The sequence below is a fragment of the Engystomops pustulosus genome, chromosome 1 (assembly GCF_040894005.1).
Source record: "Engystomops pustulosus chromosome 1, aEngPut4.maternal, whole genome shotgun sequence".
Lineage (NCBI taxonomy): Eukaryota > Metazoa > Chordata > Amphibia > Anura > Leptodactylidae > Engystomops > Engystomops pustulosus.
The window spans coordinates 22,770,101-22,786,891 of NC_092411.1; the positions used below are offsets into that span (position 1 = coordinate 22,770,101).

General features: G+C 44.0%; 1 protein-coding gene across 1 annotated transcript in view; it reads left to right on the plus strand.

Moving 5' to 3' along the window:
• Positions 1–16,791, plus strand: part of OXCT1 (3-oxoacid CoA-transferase 1) — a 51,713-nt gene that overhangs the window by 15,799 nt on the left and 19,123 nt on the right. Inside the window, exons 8-13 of the mRNA XM_072135516.1 lie at positions 7,247–7,354; positions 7,694–7,808; positions 8,657–8,751; positions 8,943–8,991; positions 10,207–10,279; positions 10,553–10,628. Coding sequence (XP_071991617.1) covers positions 7,247–7,354; positions 7,694–7,808; positions 8,657–8,751; positions 8,943–8,991; positions 10,207–10,279; positions 10,553–10,628 — 516 coding nt within the window. The remainder of the gene's footprint in view (positions 1–7,246; positions 7,355–7,693; positions 7,809–8,656; positions 8,752–8,942; positions 8,992–10,206; positions 10,280–10,552; positions 10,629–16,791) is intronic.

The following is a 16,791-nucleotide window of genomic DNA, read 5'->3' on the forward strand; positions in this document are numbered from 1 at the left end:
TCTTATCTGGCAAACTCTGTGTTGGGGTGAAGGCCTGGGTGCCCACAGAAAGGGCTCTGAGTGCCACAGGTTCGCCACCACTGGCATAGACTGACAGATATTAGTCTCCGCCCACTTCACCTCTAGTGAGAAAGATTTTTGTCACTTTCAGAACAGAAAATGCCAGAACTTTGGAAAGAAAAGGACGAGCAGCACAAACATTGTTCTGTTTGTATATAAAGGGGAAATCGCATATAATAATTTGTTAAAATTATTTTGAAATTTACATTTTTTGGGGCTAAATGAATGTTTTTTTTTTGTTTTTTTAAATGTACACATTCACAGTGGATAAAGTACCAAATACCAATGTTGTGGTAACCTGCTGAATGGGCACACGCCAGGGTAATGAAGGGAAGCTGCACCAAATTTGCATTGTCACTTTTTAATGACTATACAATCTTTATTTTTTTGGGGTATTATGAACATATAAGGGCTTATTATCTGCAAGATTAGATGCACTTTAAAAATAGCTTATTTTAGTGAGTCTTTAGCTTATTGATGAAATGTTATTAACTCTTGAATGTGTGGAGAAAAGAAAATCCTCAATTCTAGATCTTTTTTATTTTTTGGGCTGTATTTCCATGGTACAGTTATCTTTATTTTTTATATATATATATTTTTACAATTTTACTGAAGAAATCCTAATCTAGAGAAAATCTCATTTGTTTTAGGATCACCATCTTCTCAGAGATTGATAACTTTTTAGTATTTTTCGCTTAACAGAGCTGGTTTAGGGTTAATTTTTTACATGTAGCGTTGTTCTTTTCAGTGGTACCATTTTATCGCATTTTTATATAGAGGCATTTTTTGACTTACACTTTGACTACTTTGTACAGAATGTTACGGACACGGTGATATCAAATATCTGGAGGTTTTTTTGTTATTTTGTGAGGGGGGGGGGGGTTTGTACTGTATATAGGAAATGGTGTTTAGGGGGCTTTTAGTTTATTTAATTTTATTAAAAAACTTTAATTAAACTTTATTTCTGCTTAAAGCTTGGCCTGAACAAGCGATCCTGTGATCCCATGTTCAATCTCTCATTGATCTAAACCGTGCAATACAGCTGTATTATGTTACACTTGCTGCGCATGCTCAGTGTGGTATAGCCAGGTCCTGCCTGGAAGAATTCTCTTGTCCCGGGGGCTGCTATTAGAGAGGTAAAACCTCTGCCAGCAGCTAAACACTGGGCAAGAGTTTTTTACATAGTTTGCTTTTTTGATTCACAACATTTTAGGGGCTTTCTAAAGTAGGCAGAGATCTTTCCAAGATGGCCGCCCTAGAATACTACAACTCCCATGATGCCTCAGTTCTCAGCTCCTCCCTCTTATGCACTCCTCCCAGTGATGATGTAACAGGCTGTCTTGCTCCATTACCATAGTAATGATGTGTAACTGCCATCACTGCACATTATGTCACTGAGATGACGTCTCGCCACAACACCGGCCATACTGGACGCACTGCAACCAACCGACTACAACCAAACTTAGTGATGATCACATGACCTGCCCAGGCGGGTGCAGGTCATGTGATCAGCAGCCATCTTCTCTCCTTTATCTCCTCCACAGGGAGAAAATAAATGACCTGGTTACAGTATATGTCCACATTATTTCTCTATGGGGAGCAACATTTTGAATAACAACTTATTACATATTAACTTATATGTTAATGACCCATTTGAATGTGAATCATGTTTATTCCTGGAATCCCCCTTTAATTTTTTTTGTTCTAAATATGTTTAACCCCTTTAAGGGTTGATCTTTTTGTAATTAGAGGCCTACACTGGAATAAAGCATCTAGTGTCTAATGACGTCTGCAGAACTACAACTCGTTGTCCACCAGGCGTCTGGTTTCACATGCTTAGATTCCTGGAATTCTTCCATAGTGATGGGAGGGTGAGGGGTCAGCGACGGACATACCTGCTGCTGGTGCCCTGTGTGATGGAGTGATTGAGACCCAGTAGTTACTGTTGCCTGGCAACACTCCATAGTCTACTCCGGTGCCTTCCATTATCTCTGTATAATGAACCCAATAGTGTTTGACTTTCCTCCTTTGTTCATCTGTATTCTGGTGATTCTTTATTCTCTAATATCTGCACGATGCTACAGATTGTCCTGTTTGCATTGTGTTGAGGTTCTATTACACCTGGTGCGAGGGGTCCCTGGTGTCTCATAATACAATTCTTTCTCATTGTCGTGTGTGTGGCTGGAAGACAACTGGCTGCAGCAGGAACCGACCGAATTCCTCCTTGTCACTGTCTTGTCTTGCTGTTTAGGAACCGGCTGCAGCGGTAGCCTCTCCCCGATGCCCAGCCTGCAATAGGATTGAAGAAAATCCACCATCAAAATTCATCATGATAAACCAGTGACACTTACTCATAGATCCAGGAGCTGTGACTGTTAATTATGTCTTCCTTCCTTCTAAAATCAACTTTTTAATTATGCTAATGACCCAGAAGGGCTCTGGGGGCATTACCAGAGCCCCTCACTGCTGCAGATAGACAGGCTGTTACAATGAGCAAAACATGACTTCCTGCTCTGTTCATTGTAACAACTTGTGTACCTGCAGTACTGAAACCCCCTGTAGAGCTCTTCTGACTCATTAGCATAATTTCATAAATTTTGCAAGGGTAAAGGACCTTAGATGACATCGCCTTGGTCACATGACATAAACTGCTAAATAGTAAGGACTACAGTAAATTACATAACCAACACAACCAAAAGACAGGGAAACGTGGCCCACAACAGGATAGTTATGTAAAATGTTTCTTTATTTAATAGAATCCCTTAAAAATATATGCAAACAATGGAATCAGGAGGAGGAACATTGAAATGGACACACTGCCTGGTCTGTCTGTTATCTAAGTGATTGCATACCATAAAGCAGAGAAAAGTGTAGTATATCAAGGTAACGGGTAATGCAGTGATGGCGAACCTATGGCACAGGTGCCAGAGGCGGCACTCGGAGCCCTTTCTGTGGGCACCTGGTCCATCGCCCCAGCACACCAGACAGGACTCAAAGAATCTTCCTGCAGTTCCATGCAACTTAAAAAATGCTGCTTTCAGTTATATTTTGATACCTCCTTCGCTACTTGGGACTGTAGGAAGAGGGAGAATGAGTAGACAGGGCCGAATTGTCTTTGGAGGACCTCCTGCTGGCCCCACGATTCTCTGTGTACAGAGGGACACTGGAAAGAAGTGATGTAAATTTTCCATCTTTCTGCTGTGTTGCTGTTCTCAGGAGGCCAATATAATTGAAAGTTGTTGAACAGGGAGCAATAAGTTACTGCTTTAATTTTTAGTTGGCACCTCGTGATAAATAAGGGGGGTTTTGGGTTCAGTTTGGGCACCCGGCCGCTAAAAGGTTCGCCATCACTTGGCTAATGTAACACCAATACCCAACAAGTACACAAATGTCCAGAAAAGGAAGTAAGAGTGAGGACACACTGCCCGGCGGCCACACTAATGCACATTTCTCCCGCGTAGGTCTTTGTCAAGGTGTCGCAGCTCGTTAGTATCACACAGCTCTGAGCCGTGCACCTGTGTGACATCACATGACCATGGACCGGTGTTTATCTACAGGAAGTAAAGAATGAAGTCTCCTGTTGGATGACAGCAAGCAGAGATTTAGAAAAAAAACATTAAGAATTGATGTAGAAAGTATATTGGAAACTTTTCTTTACACAAACCAATATGAATTATTTGCTGGGATGTGCTTTAACCCTTTCACGACCTTTGACGAAAATGCACGTCACGGGTCGGTCGCGGGTGCATGGAGATGGCTCATGAGCTGAGCCCTCTCCATAGCCGGTAAGTCTTTGCTGCATATTGCCGCAAAGACTTACCGGTAACACCCACGATCGGTGCTAGTGGGACATCATCGGGGAGCGCGATCCGTCACCTTTATTTCACAATACAGCTAGTGACAAGTATCACATATATGAAGATCATTTGTTTTGTAACAATCATTTAAAGGTTAAATGTTCTTTTAAGTGTTTTCCCATGTATAGCATTTATTACCTATACACTGGTACATTATACATGCCGTTCCCACCTCTAGTCTGGAGTGCAGAGTTGTCTGTAGACTATTGGTTTTGCTATTTTTGGAACACCCATACACTTGAATGGAGAATGGCCTGCATGCGCCGGGCTCCGTGAACTCCTCTAAGTGAGGGTGTCTTTCATGTATTAGTGGGAATACCCCACTATATATGTGTTCTTAATTTTATTACATTTTATTCCTCCAACATGCGTTTCCATGGTAACAGACTACAAATTCTGCTTCATTCTATCATGTATACAGCAGGTCTGAATGGTGTAGACGGCGGGTTGTAGTCTGTTGCCATTGAAGCATGCAAACTGCATCGGAGCTGAATACACAGTAACACTGGATTTCTTAATTAATTTTTTCTTTTTTCTGCAATGGAGCAATTTAAAACTAAATGGTTTTGTACTAAAGGCCTGAATCTGGGAGTTAAAAAAAAAAAAAAAAATATAGGGTTGTTTCCTTTACCGAAAGTATTTACCGATATCTATAGATGAACACACGTCATGTCTGGTGAGGTCTGAGGATCAGTCCTGAAAACGTGGAGACTGTACGGTGTAAGCCGAGCGGCTGTAACTCCTGAGCCTCCTCTGCGACTGTCTGATTCTGTGTAAATCTCCTCTGCGATGAGGTTTTTATATCTTCCTTGCACAAGACTTGAACAAGATGATGATTAAGGAAGTTTTCATTATTCTATTTTCAGGATCAGAAACTTTTCAGTTGCTTTAGTTAAAGGGAAGGTGAAGAATCGATTTATAGACCTGTGACATCTATTGTCAGTCAGAGGTCGCATTAACGCCTCACCAAGCGTCATAGACGCATTATTGGGCGCTATTACTCCCCAAAATAAAAGCTAAGCGTAAAAATACGCTTGTCAATTATCACCTATTGTGTACTGCACATGGGACCGGACTTGCGGTTGCGGGAGCAGAAAAAGCTGCCGCTGCCGCTCCGCGCGGGGGGGGGAATCATCTGCGGGGCGTGATCCTCGCTGTGCTGCTCTCCCTGTCCGGCATCTTCGGCGGCCTCAACCTGGGGCGTATGGCCTCAGACCCCATGGAGCTGTGGATGGTGCAGTGATGCAGCTCCGAGCAGGAGAGGAGGTACGCGGGCAAGATGGACCGCAGAAGTGTCCGGCCAGGGATGTGCTGGTGGTCGGCGGTGCTGGAGCTGCTCGTGCTCCGGCTCGGCTGCATGCTCTGCAGGGCTTCATCGCTCCACGGGCGGCGAGGGCAGCGAGGTCGTCCTGGGGAATAGTATGGGCACACGTAGTGCACCTTTCCAGCCGGCAGGTGCAGAAGGATAGCGCAGGGAATGTTCTACTTCAGCTACGACTTCAGATTTGTATTCCCGGAGGATAAGATCAACCCCATACTGTGCTGCGGGCCGGACACCGGGAACCCGGTTTGGACGTGTGTATAACTGTACTGATATGTGCATTATGGTTATAGAAATCCACCATACTGTTCAATAAAATATATACACCCACCATACTGTACACTGATATACACCATAGATATACTGTGTACTAATATAGATATACACCCACCATACTGTACACTAATATAGATATACACCTGCCATACTGTGCACTAATATAGATATACACCCACCATACTGTACACTGATATACACCCGCCATACTGTACACTGATATACACCCGCCATACTGTACACTGATATACACCCGCCATACTGTGCACTAATATAGATATACACCCGCCATACTGTACACTGATATACACCCGCCATACTGTGCACTGATATACACCCGCCATACTGTGCACTGATATAGATATAAATTAATTATAAAAGAAAAAAAATTAAAAACTTTTGCCCCACCAACCACCCAAATATAAATTAAATAAAAATTCAGGTGCGCTAGCCCATCTCATCTGGAGGGGAGGGGGGGGCTAGGGAATTTGGTAGATCAGCCCTATTCGCCATATAGGTTGAAATTTCTCAGGAGACGAAAAAAGATTGTTTTCCTTTATTTAATGCACAATTTAAAATTACTAGATTTGTCTCAATTGGCTATATAGTCACAGAAAACTGGGGTTGATGTCGATTTATACAAGAAATCCATCTATTAAAGGAAACCTACCACTTAGAATGGCAGGGGTAAGCTGTAAGTACCGAGCACCAGCTCAGGGTGAGCTGGTGCCGGTACTTACTTTCGGTAGTGTTATAAACCGTGGTATCGCGGTTTTAACCCTTTTTAAACTTTAGAGCAGGAGAGGCTTCGGCGCTGCGCGCAACCATGCGCGTGCGGCATCTCTGCTATTTCCTATGTGCGCACGCACATCGTGCGCACGCAGCGCCAAAGCCTCTCCTGCTCTAAAGTTTAATACCGCGGTTTATAACACTAACGAAAGTAAGTACCGGCACCAGCTCACCCTGAGCTGGTGCTCTGTACTTACAGCTTACCCCTGCCATTCTAACTGGTAGGTTTCCTTAAACACTATATACGCCTAGGAGCTATTAATTTGTATTCCTGAAAATGTCATACTCCTCTTCGGCTAAAAATACTCCTCAAAAATTGTGAGAGGAGTATTATTACCCTTCTGGAAAAATGTTAGTGCGACCTCTGTTGTCAGTAGTGATGTAATGAGGGGTCAGTGTTATCTATATAGAGGTCATTGTACAGGGAGGAGGAGGAGATAAGCTGTGACATCATCTATTGTCAGTAGTGATGTAATGATGGGTCAGTGTTATCTATATAGAGGTCAATGTACAGGGAGGGGGGAGGAGATAAGCTGTGACATCATCTATTGTCAGTAGTGATGTAATGATGGGTCAGTGCTATCTATATAGAGGTCATTGTACAGGGAGGAGATAAGCTGTGACATCATCTATTGTCAGTAGTGATGTAATGATGGGTCAGTGTTATCTATATAGAGGTCATTGAACAGGGAGGAGGATTTTGACACCATATGACACTGCCTTGTAGGACCCTGGCCATGTAAGTAATGCATAATCTGTAGATTTTGGGGTCTTTCTCTTTCTTTCTATGTGGCTCCTATACCTTTTGAATGGGCAGAGTCTTCATGTAGTGATTCCTGCAGTCTCATCACTTCTGCTCCCCTTTATGTATGTATCAGGATGGGCCCGGGGGTTAATGTATCTTTCATCTCCTTGGCTCATGCCTCATATCTGGTGTTTGCAGGTGGAGGAGATTGTGGATACGGGAAGCTTTGCCCCGGAAGACATCCACATTCCCAGCATTTACGTGGATCGGATCATTAAGGGCGAGAGCTATAAGAAAAGGATTGAGGTACGTTCTTGTGTTGTGAGGGTCTCCTGCTTGATCCCCTCTCATTATAGGATCGAGGTTTGATGGTCCACCCAGCGTTGTGATGGCCTCCTCGTTACATGTGATGGGTCGGCTCTATGTCTGGGTTGATGGTGGTCTCTGATCATTGTGGAGGAGCTCATTATTTTTTGTCCTGTCACTTGTCTTCTCATCTTCTCGTAGTCTCTAGTGTGATCCCACTTCTTGAGTGGGCGACATCTCATCCCAATGACCACCATTCATTAATTTGGATCTTGATCACGATGTCTTCTCTACTGCTGTATATGGTGACATCCGCTAACACCATTGTGTCTTCATTAGAGGCTGACACTAAGAAAGGAAGAAAACTCCAAGCCCAAACCAAAGAAGGACTCAGACCTGGTGAGGGAGCGGATCATTAGGCGAGCAGCCCTGGAGTTCCAGGATGGGATGTATGGTATCCTTTATATTTAGGGGCATCCTCTGCGAGGCTTGTCTCTACTTTCTGTATTGGTTTACCCCCTAGATTGACTTCAATTTTCTCAATTTTACCCCCTTCAATTGACTTCGATTGTTAGGTTGCGGTCACAAAGTGCGTTTTTAAACGCATGCGTTTTTGCATCTCCTGAGCTCCCCCTAGTGGTGGCTGTATATACAGTATGTAGTAATCTCCTGAGCTCCCCCTAGTGGTGGCTGTATATACAGTATGTAGTAATCTCCTGAGCTCCTCCTAGTGGTGGTGTATATACAGTATATAGTAATCTCCTGAGCTCCTCCTAGTGGTGGCTGTATATACAGTATGTAGTAATCTCCTGAGCTCCCCCTAGTGGTGGCTGTATATACAGTATGTAGTAATCTCCTGAGCTCCCCCTAGTGGTGGCTGTATATACAGTATGTAGTAATCTCCTGAGCTCCCCCTAGTGGTGGCTGTGTATACAGTATGTAGTAATCTCCTGAGCTCCCCCTAGTGGTGGCTGTGTATACAGTATGTAGTAATCTCCTGAGCTCCCCCTAGTGGTGGCTGTATATATAGTATGTAGTAAGCTATTGAGGTCCCCCTTTGCTGCCCTGGGGCCATGTGACCCATGCTTTCCAAACTTTCACAAAGTATGTTTAATATGGTTGAACCTATTGGGGTGTAATACTTAATGGTTGGGATTAGTGGCCACCCCCATTAAGACATGTAGATTTAGATATGTTGTATGTAGCTTCCCCCTGGGTTGGGTCTCTTTCCAGTTCTGCTATATCTTGTGTAGTGGCTCTAATGAAATATTAATGTATTCCACCTTAACACACGCATTCCAGCTAATCTGGGGATCGGTATTCCCATGCTGGCCAGTAACTTCATAAAGAAGGACATCACCGTGCACCTCCAGAGCGAGAACGGCGTCCTGGGCCTGGTACGTCTATAGATTATGATGACATTTATTACCTAACACTGGGCAAGTCTCCAATATATCCAGCAGCTATATACATTCTGCAGATAACAGGAGTTCCTGGCAATCTGCTACCATACAGATAGGAGAGAAATGTTTAGGAGACAAAACTGACAATGTATGTCCTGAATAGTCTGCACTTATGTTTCCTTCAGGGCCCATACCCCACAGAAGCCGAAGTGGATGCAGATCTCATCAATGCAGGTACAGATGTTTCAGCATCTAAACTTATGTGGAGCAGTGGTTCTTAACCTTGTTTGAGGTACCGAACCCACCAGTTTCATATGCACATTCACCGAACCGTTCTTTATTGATAAATCCAATATGTGTGTGCCTTGACCTACGGAGGCTCCACTGAACCCCTGGGGTCGATAGAACCCTGGTTAAGAACCACTGATCTAGAGTAAAACACAGGATAAGTAATGTCATGTATGTACACAGTGACTGCACCACCAGCAGAATAGTGAGTGCAGCTCTGGAGTATAATACAGGATGTAACTCAGGATCAGTACAGGATAAGTAATGTCATGTATGTACACAGTGACTGCACCACCAGCAGAATAGTGAGTGCAGCTCTGGGGTATAATACAGGATGTAACTCAGGATCAGTACAGGATAAGTAATGTCATGTATGTACACAGTGACTGCACCAGCAGCAGAATAGTGAGTGCAGCTCTGGAGTATAATACAGGATGTAACTCTGGATCAGTACAGGATAAGTAATGTCATGTATGTACAGTGACTGCACCAGCAGAATAGTGAGTGCAGGTATGGAGTATAATACAGGATGTAACTCAGGATCAGTACAGGATAAGTAATGTCATGTATGTACACAGTGACTGCACCAGCAGCAGAATAGTGAGTGTAGCCCTGGAGTATAATACAGGATGTAACTCGGGATCAGTACAGGATAAGTAATGTCATGTATGTACACAGTGACTGCACCAGCAGCAGAATAGTGAGTGCAGCTCTGGAGTATAATACAGGATGTAACTCAGGATCAGTACAGGATAAGTAATGTCATGTATGTACACAGTGACTGCACCAGCAGCAGAATAGTGAGTGCAGCTCTGGAGTATAATACAGGATGTAACTCAGGATCAGTACAGGATAAGTAATGTCATGTATGTACACAGTGACTGCACCAGCAGCAGAATAGCGAGTGCAGCTCTGGGGTGTAATACAGGATGTAACTCAGGATCAGTACAGGATAAGTAATGTCATGTATGTACACAGTGACTGCACCAGCAGAATAGTGAGTGCAGGTATGGAGTATAATACAGGATGTAACTCAGGATCAGTACAGGATAAGTAATGTCATGTGTGTACACAGTGATTGCACCACCAGTAGAATAGTGAGTATAGGAAATGAAATCTGTACAGAATAAGTAATAAACTAAATTCTTCCTTTCCTGTTAGGTAAAGAGACAGTCACAGTCCTTCCAGGAGCAGCGTTTTTCTCCAGTGATGAATCCTTTGCCATGATTAGAGGGTAAGTCACCAATTTCTGTATTTTGTGTACAGTGTGAATATACCCCTGCTGTATTTGGTGGGGGAGGTTTGTAATCTCTCCAGCTGTTCTATTCATCTGAATGGGGTTTGCACAGATTGTGCTTTTAAGGCTTGTTCCACATACATTGAGAGCTGCTTTTCTGTTACATTGTGTGTGTATAAGTTGTTGTTCTTGTGCTGGGGAGGAAGGGGCAGAGTTGAGGTCATGAAGGTCTTGGTAGATTTGACGTTCGTTTTTCCATTTTTCCCACAGGGGACATGTGAATCTGACGATGCTGGGCGCCATGCAGGTGTCTAAGTATGGAGATCTGGCAAACTGGATGATCCCTGTGAGTACTGCCCCCCTCACATTCCCATATGTATCTTGTGTTCCCATCTTTTCCTGACCCGTTAGAATCCCTTTAACATGTTCTGATTCCACTACAGACACTTCTCTACAGAGATTGGTGGTGTATAAAGTGCCGGGAATCACGTAGGATGCCACAAACCCCTTACTATACACAACTTATAGGGGACCTATCAGCAGGTGTGACCATGAAGACTACAGCCAGTGTATACTCCCGGGAGTGATGTGTAATCGCAACTTTGTGTATGTTGTAAGTAGCAGCAGGACTGTGATTATATATAATCACCAGCAGAGAGATCTTTGTAGCTGCTGCTGATGTTTTTCGCTCACAGGGCATTGTCTAGACTGGATTACCATTGTCACCAATCCTCTGAGGGCAGGACTATCTTCCTGTCCTCCTGTACATATATGTAGTGTGTGTGTATGTATGTGTATATATATATATATATATATATATGATTTATATATATATATGATTTATATTTCAGGATTGTAGATTCTCCAAATGTGTCCTAACACTGCTGTGCTCTGCACTCTTTGGGCTCTAGAGAGCTTCTCTAAATGAGGACTGTAGTATGTAGTATCCAGCCGGAAGCAAGCTACATGTAGTATTACTTGCAGAGGGGTAAGGGGCCTGTGGAGGAGGTCAATTCAGTTACGAGCACAGCAGTGTGAGGATACACCTCCAGTGAACTACAGTCCTGGAATATAAATCCATATGTCACAGTCCTGCTGTTACTAACAACACACACAAAGGTATAATTACAAATCTCTACATTGAAAATATCAGACACTGGCTGCAGAGAGTACAGAGCAGAGCAGTGTGAGGACACGCCCCCAAGTGCACTTTGAAAAGCTACAATCCTGGAATATAAATCCATCCATATATGACAGTCTCAAGTGAAAATACATCGCACCGCCTGCTGTCTGCACAGTCGCGCCTGCTGACAGGTTCTGGTAATGCTTGTACCACAGACTCCATCATAATGTATATTCAGGTATATAATCAGAATGTCCGCTTTTTGGACCCGCTAATGGCTCTCCTCTCCCCCCACTTTGCTCGGGGACGGCTGATCACGTCTTTGTGGTTGGAGCCGAGCAGATATCGGAGCCGAGTGATTACGCTCCTGTGTTGGCTGCCGTTGTTGGCGTTTCTCTATCAGCAGCCGCAAGGGACGTATCGCTGACTCCTTCACAGAAGGTCATGTAGCTGCTGATGAAAGCCGTGCCTCGCTGCTCGCCTCAGGGCACTGGCGGGTCACCGTGCTGCCGCACACCCCACCTGCCAGGGTCACATACACAGGAGAGGTCAAGACTTCACCTGTAACACACAACCTCCTGTATTCATCTCTAGTCATGGTGTCAGGGCTTGGCTTTTATGTCGGAGGTGTAGGTTTTAATCTCCCCTGGAGGAGACCATATTGGAGGCGCACCGCTCCTTCCTCTATGGACATGGCAGCAGAGGATGTGCGCTATACACAAGCCGAATTGAATTTTGCTCTCTTCCATGTGTGGCATTTAAGTATCTTAAATTCTTGCATACTCTCTGCACAAAGATTTCAGACCCAGGCCCCAGACTTGTCCCCCTCCCCTTAGAGGAGGTATCTACATTCATAGAGCTGGGCTGCTGTATCTAAGCTGTCGTCATAGACTTATTTACAATATATTGAGCTGAGTAGCTGTATCTAAGCTGTCATTTTAGCGGTATCTAGCATTCATAGAGGTGAGTAGCTGTATCTAAACTGCCATTAAAGAGCTGTCTACCATACATAGAACTGAGCTGCTGTAACTAAGCTGCCATAGAGGTATCTAGTAAACATAGAGCCGAGCTGTTGTATCTAAGCTGTCATCATAGACTTGTTTACCATATGTAGAGCTGAGTAGCTGTATCTAAGCTGTCATTATGGAGGTATCTAGTATACATGGAGCTGATCTATTGTATCTGAGCTGTCATTATAGAGGTATCTGCTTTACATAGAGCTGAGTAGCTGTACCTAAGCTGTCAGCTCTATGTATGATAGATACATGTAAGATTGTAGCTGTATCTAAGCTGTTATTACAGAGGCATCTATCATACGTAGTACTGAGCCGGTTACAACTATATTGCGGTAAAAATCTCCCACGTGTGCTCGCAGTGAGAAAATGTCATATGAAAAATGAATATTTGAAAGAATGTCACATTTTTCCGATGTGTAGAGCGCCTGCATCTCCTGATAGCGGCTCCGCGTCTGTGACGGTTCTCCGCCTGCGCCCGGGAGATGGCATTTACGCCTAATAAAGAATTTAATGTTGCCTTTGGTGACGTTTCTATCGCCCTTGTATGAATTTTATTTGGTACCAAATTCAAATTTTTTTTGTATTGAGTTTTAGGGTATTTTTTTACTTAAAGGAACACTCCAGTCACCGCTAATTCATTGAATAACACATGGTGCAGGGCCGGAAGGGAGGAGCAGGACTCTAAAGTTCTAAGAATACAATGAAGCGTCCTGCTCCTCCCTTCCGCTTTGCATGAGGGAGAATTCAATGCCTGATATGACTTTCATCTATAGATCAGTGCATTGTGTTACCTTACATCAATGAACATCTACCAGATGCTATCGGATGATTTATCATAGCCTCGGGGACATCAGCCAGGATAGGATGGGTCTGTTTTAGAGTACGACATCCCTGACTGCTTAGTTCTTTTATTAATTTTACATACAAAGCATGAAGAGATGCAACTAGACAATGCTCTGTGAGCTAAACATAGCAGCAGCTGCACAGATCTCGCTGCTGGTTTGTTACAATATCTGGAGTCCAGGCTGTTTAGCTCACAGAGCATTTTCTAAACTTCAGCTGAGAAGTGGAGACAATGGTATCCAGTATAGACAATGCTCTGTGAACAGCCTAAACTTTAGACCTTGTAAGAGACCCTTGCAGCTGCTGCTTGTGTGTTAAGCTCACAGAGCATTATCTAGACAGGATACAATTGTCTCCACTTCTCAGCTGAGAGCAGGACTCGCTATGTACAGGGTTACCACCTTGGAATGGAGACAATTGTATCCAGTCTAGACAATGCTATGTGAGCTCAATAACCTGGACTCCAGACGGATACATTGTAACAAACCGGCAGAGAGATCTGTGCAGCTGCTGCTGCTGTGTTTCGCTCACAGAGCATTGTCTGGACTGGATTACCATTGTCTCCACTCCTCCTCTGAGAGCAGGACTATTTTCCTGTCCTCCGATATATATGTGTGTGTATATGTATGTGTGTGTGTGTCTCCTCACTCTCTATCTCATCTCCCCTCCCCCTCCATATATATATGAGCTCTCAGCCGCTTTGAATACTTGACTAGTAATTCTCTTCCATTTGGTATAATTGGTGTCTTAACTCTTACGGGAAATTGCCCCGATCCATCTATAGCCTATAAATCCAGCTTCTTCCTGACTAATGATGCATCTGGAGCCGCCGGACCCTAAACGGAGCCTAAAAAGATTAAGTGATAAATATGATAAACGATGCCTCCCGGGGCGTCATTAATATGTATGGCCCCAACGACGCCGCTGATAGGATACATGAGCGAATAAATCATCCAACAAAGCCCCGGAGCTAATGACTGATAAATATGGAAGCGCTTCATGTAACATCCATCCTATGACATTTCCTCGGAGCGCCCCCTCCTGGCCTGACACTGATGTGTAGTGACAGCTGCTTCTGCAGGGCTCACACTTCATCCATTGATGACTAGGCCCCGGCTTATAATTGCGCTGTTAATTTTTTATATAGGATTTCTGCTGAATGCTGGGATTGTGGATCTGAACGTGGGCTTAAAGGGGATGTCGAGGATTTCCAAAACCCAGCTGATTTCTTTCAGGAACAAGTGTCACTCCTATCCATAGGTTGTAACTCTGCTACATTGATGTGAATAGTGGAGATTCAATACTACCTACAACCTGTAGACATGAGTACCGCTGTTCCTCAAATGTTTCTGCACTCCCCTTTAACTCATCGATATCAAAATGGTAGGGGATGTGTATTCATGGGAGTTTACCTGATTGTTATGAAAAAAGAGAAATTAAATCTCCCTTTGTATTGTGTCTACAGCTCCTGCAGAGACCTATGCGTTTCTGTGGTTACAGACTACAAACAAACCTCCTGTAGTCTGATCCTGCAATCCTCTCCCTTCATTTCTCCCCAGATTTGATAGATGGTAAACATAAGGCCGGGTTCACGCGCTGCGTTTGAGTTACGTTTTCAAATGCAAGTCTGTCTGGATGAGCTTTTCCCGATAAAGCGTAAATGGGATGTTAACGCAATCTTAACACAATGGGGGTCATTTACTAAGGGCCCAATTCACGTTTTCCCGACGTGTTACTTGAATATTTCCGATTTGCGCCGATTTCCCCTGAATTGCCCCGGGATTTTGGCGCACGGGATCGGATTGTGGCGCATCGGCGCTGGTATGCACGCGACGGAAATCGGGGGGCGTGGCCGAACGAAAACCCGACGGATTCAGAAAAACCGCCGCATTTAAAACAAAAAAATCTGTTGCGGAGCTTGCACTTACCTTCACTCAGCCCAGCTCGGTGAACTCCAGTGCGTTCCGATGCTTTTCAGTGCAGCAGCGCCACCTGGTGGACGGCGGAGGAACTACCTTAGTGAATCCCGGCCGGACCTGAATCCAGCGCAGAGAACGCGCCGCTGGATCGCGAATGGACCGGGTAAGTAAATCTGCCCCAATGCGTTTACACAGTGTTTACACATTGTCAGTGCTATGTTAATGGTCTATTAACACATTGCATTGTTAACCTAAATGTTCATATGTAGTGTTAACGTAAATACCAAGTGAATGTATTGTGTTAACGCTGCACAAATATCAGGCCAAAGCCTTTGAGGGCATTTCAAAACCCAACTCAAATGCTGCATGTGAACCTGACCTTAGGGACCATTTGCAGGATGAGACTTTATAGGTTTTGCTTGTAATCTTGGCAACACAGACAATTGTATCCATTGTAGACAATGCTCTATGAGCTAAACAGCCTTCCCACAGACTGATACATTGTAACAAACCAGCAGAGAAACCTTTTACATTAACGCTATGTTTAACACAACGCAATCAAACGCTGTGTGTGAACCCGGCCTTAGAGACCATATGCAGGATCGGCCGATATAGGTTTTGTCATCTTGCCAATATATGTTCTGTATAGGAGCTGCAAATCGGTGGCAGGTTTTCGATTTTAAAATGGAAAAAACCCTATTTTTCCTCCTTTTTTGTTTTTTTTTTTCTTTCTTTTTTGATGCATCTTGCTGCACAATTTGACTTTCCCCCTCGGCGGCGGCTGACGCTGCACTAGTATCAGATGATAACTTCAGACTGTCAGGATGTCAGAAATAGGTCAGCGCTGTACACGGGGTCGGCGTCCTCCGCTCAAGCACAAAGTGATGGATGAATCCCTGGAAGGAAAAGTCCAAGGAGCCCAGAACTAAACTGCGATTACCAGGAATGAAGTGGTGCTATGCGGGTGACCGAGCTTCATTCACATGAATGCTACTGACTAGAGGGTGTCACATGCCAACTGGAACACTTGAAGGGATCTGTGACTGTGGTAACCTGCTTATGTTTGATATCCATGGCCTCCTTCCTCCTAAAAATCAACTTTTAAAATTATGGTAATAAGCCTCCGTGCCTTGGCTTCACAGGCTGTTACACTGTGCAGGAGCACTTCTCCTCCCACTGTCTGCTGAGACTTCCTTTGCTGCTGTGAGATTACATCAGACAGAGGGAGAGGAGATGGGGAGACTGCGAAACAATCTCTGATAACACCCCCAGGGGCCCTCCTGGCTGGTTAGTATGATTATAAAAGTAAATTTTAGAAGGAAGGATATTATGGATCTTTCTTTTAAAAAAAAGTTTAAAATTCAGTCTAGGGAAAGATTAAAACGTGTCTGCTTGCTACAGCGCCCCACCTGCCTTGAGGTTGTGTGTGGTACTGCAGACTGTGTACATGGCTGATCTGTATGGTATAATTGATGGCTTCCCAGGTTGAGTCGCTCTGGGGGTCCTGTATAGTGCGGCAGGTTCTCGGGTTCACATAGCGTGAATGTATAAATCCCAGTGTTTAAACCTTTAATAACCATATTACATTCTGCCGAGTGCTTGAAGTGT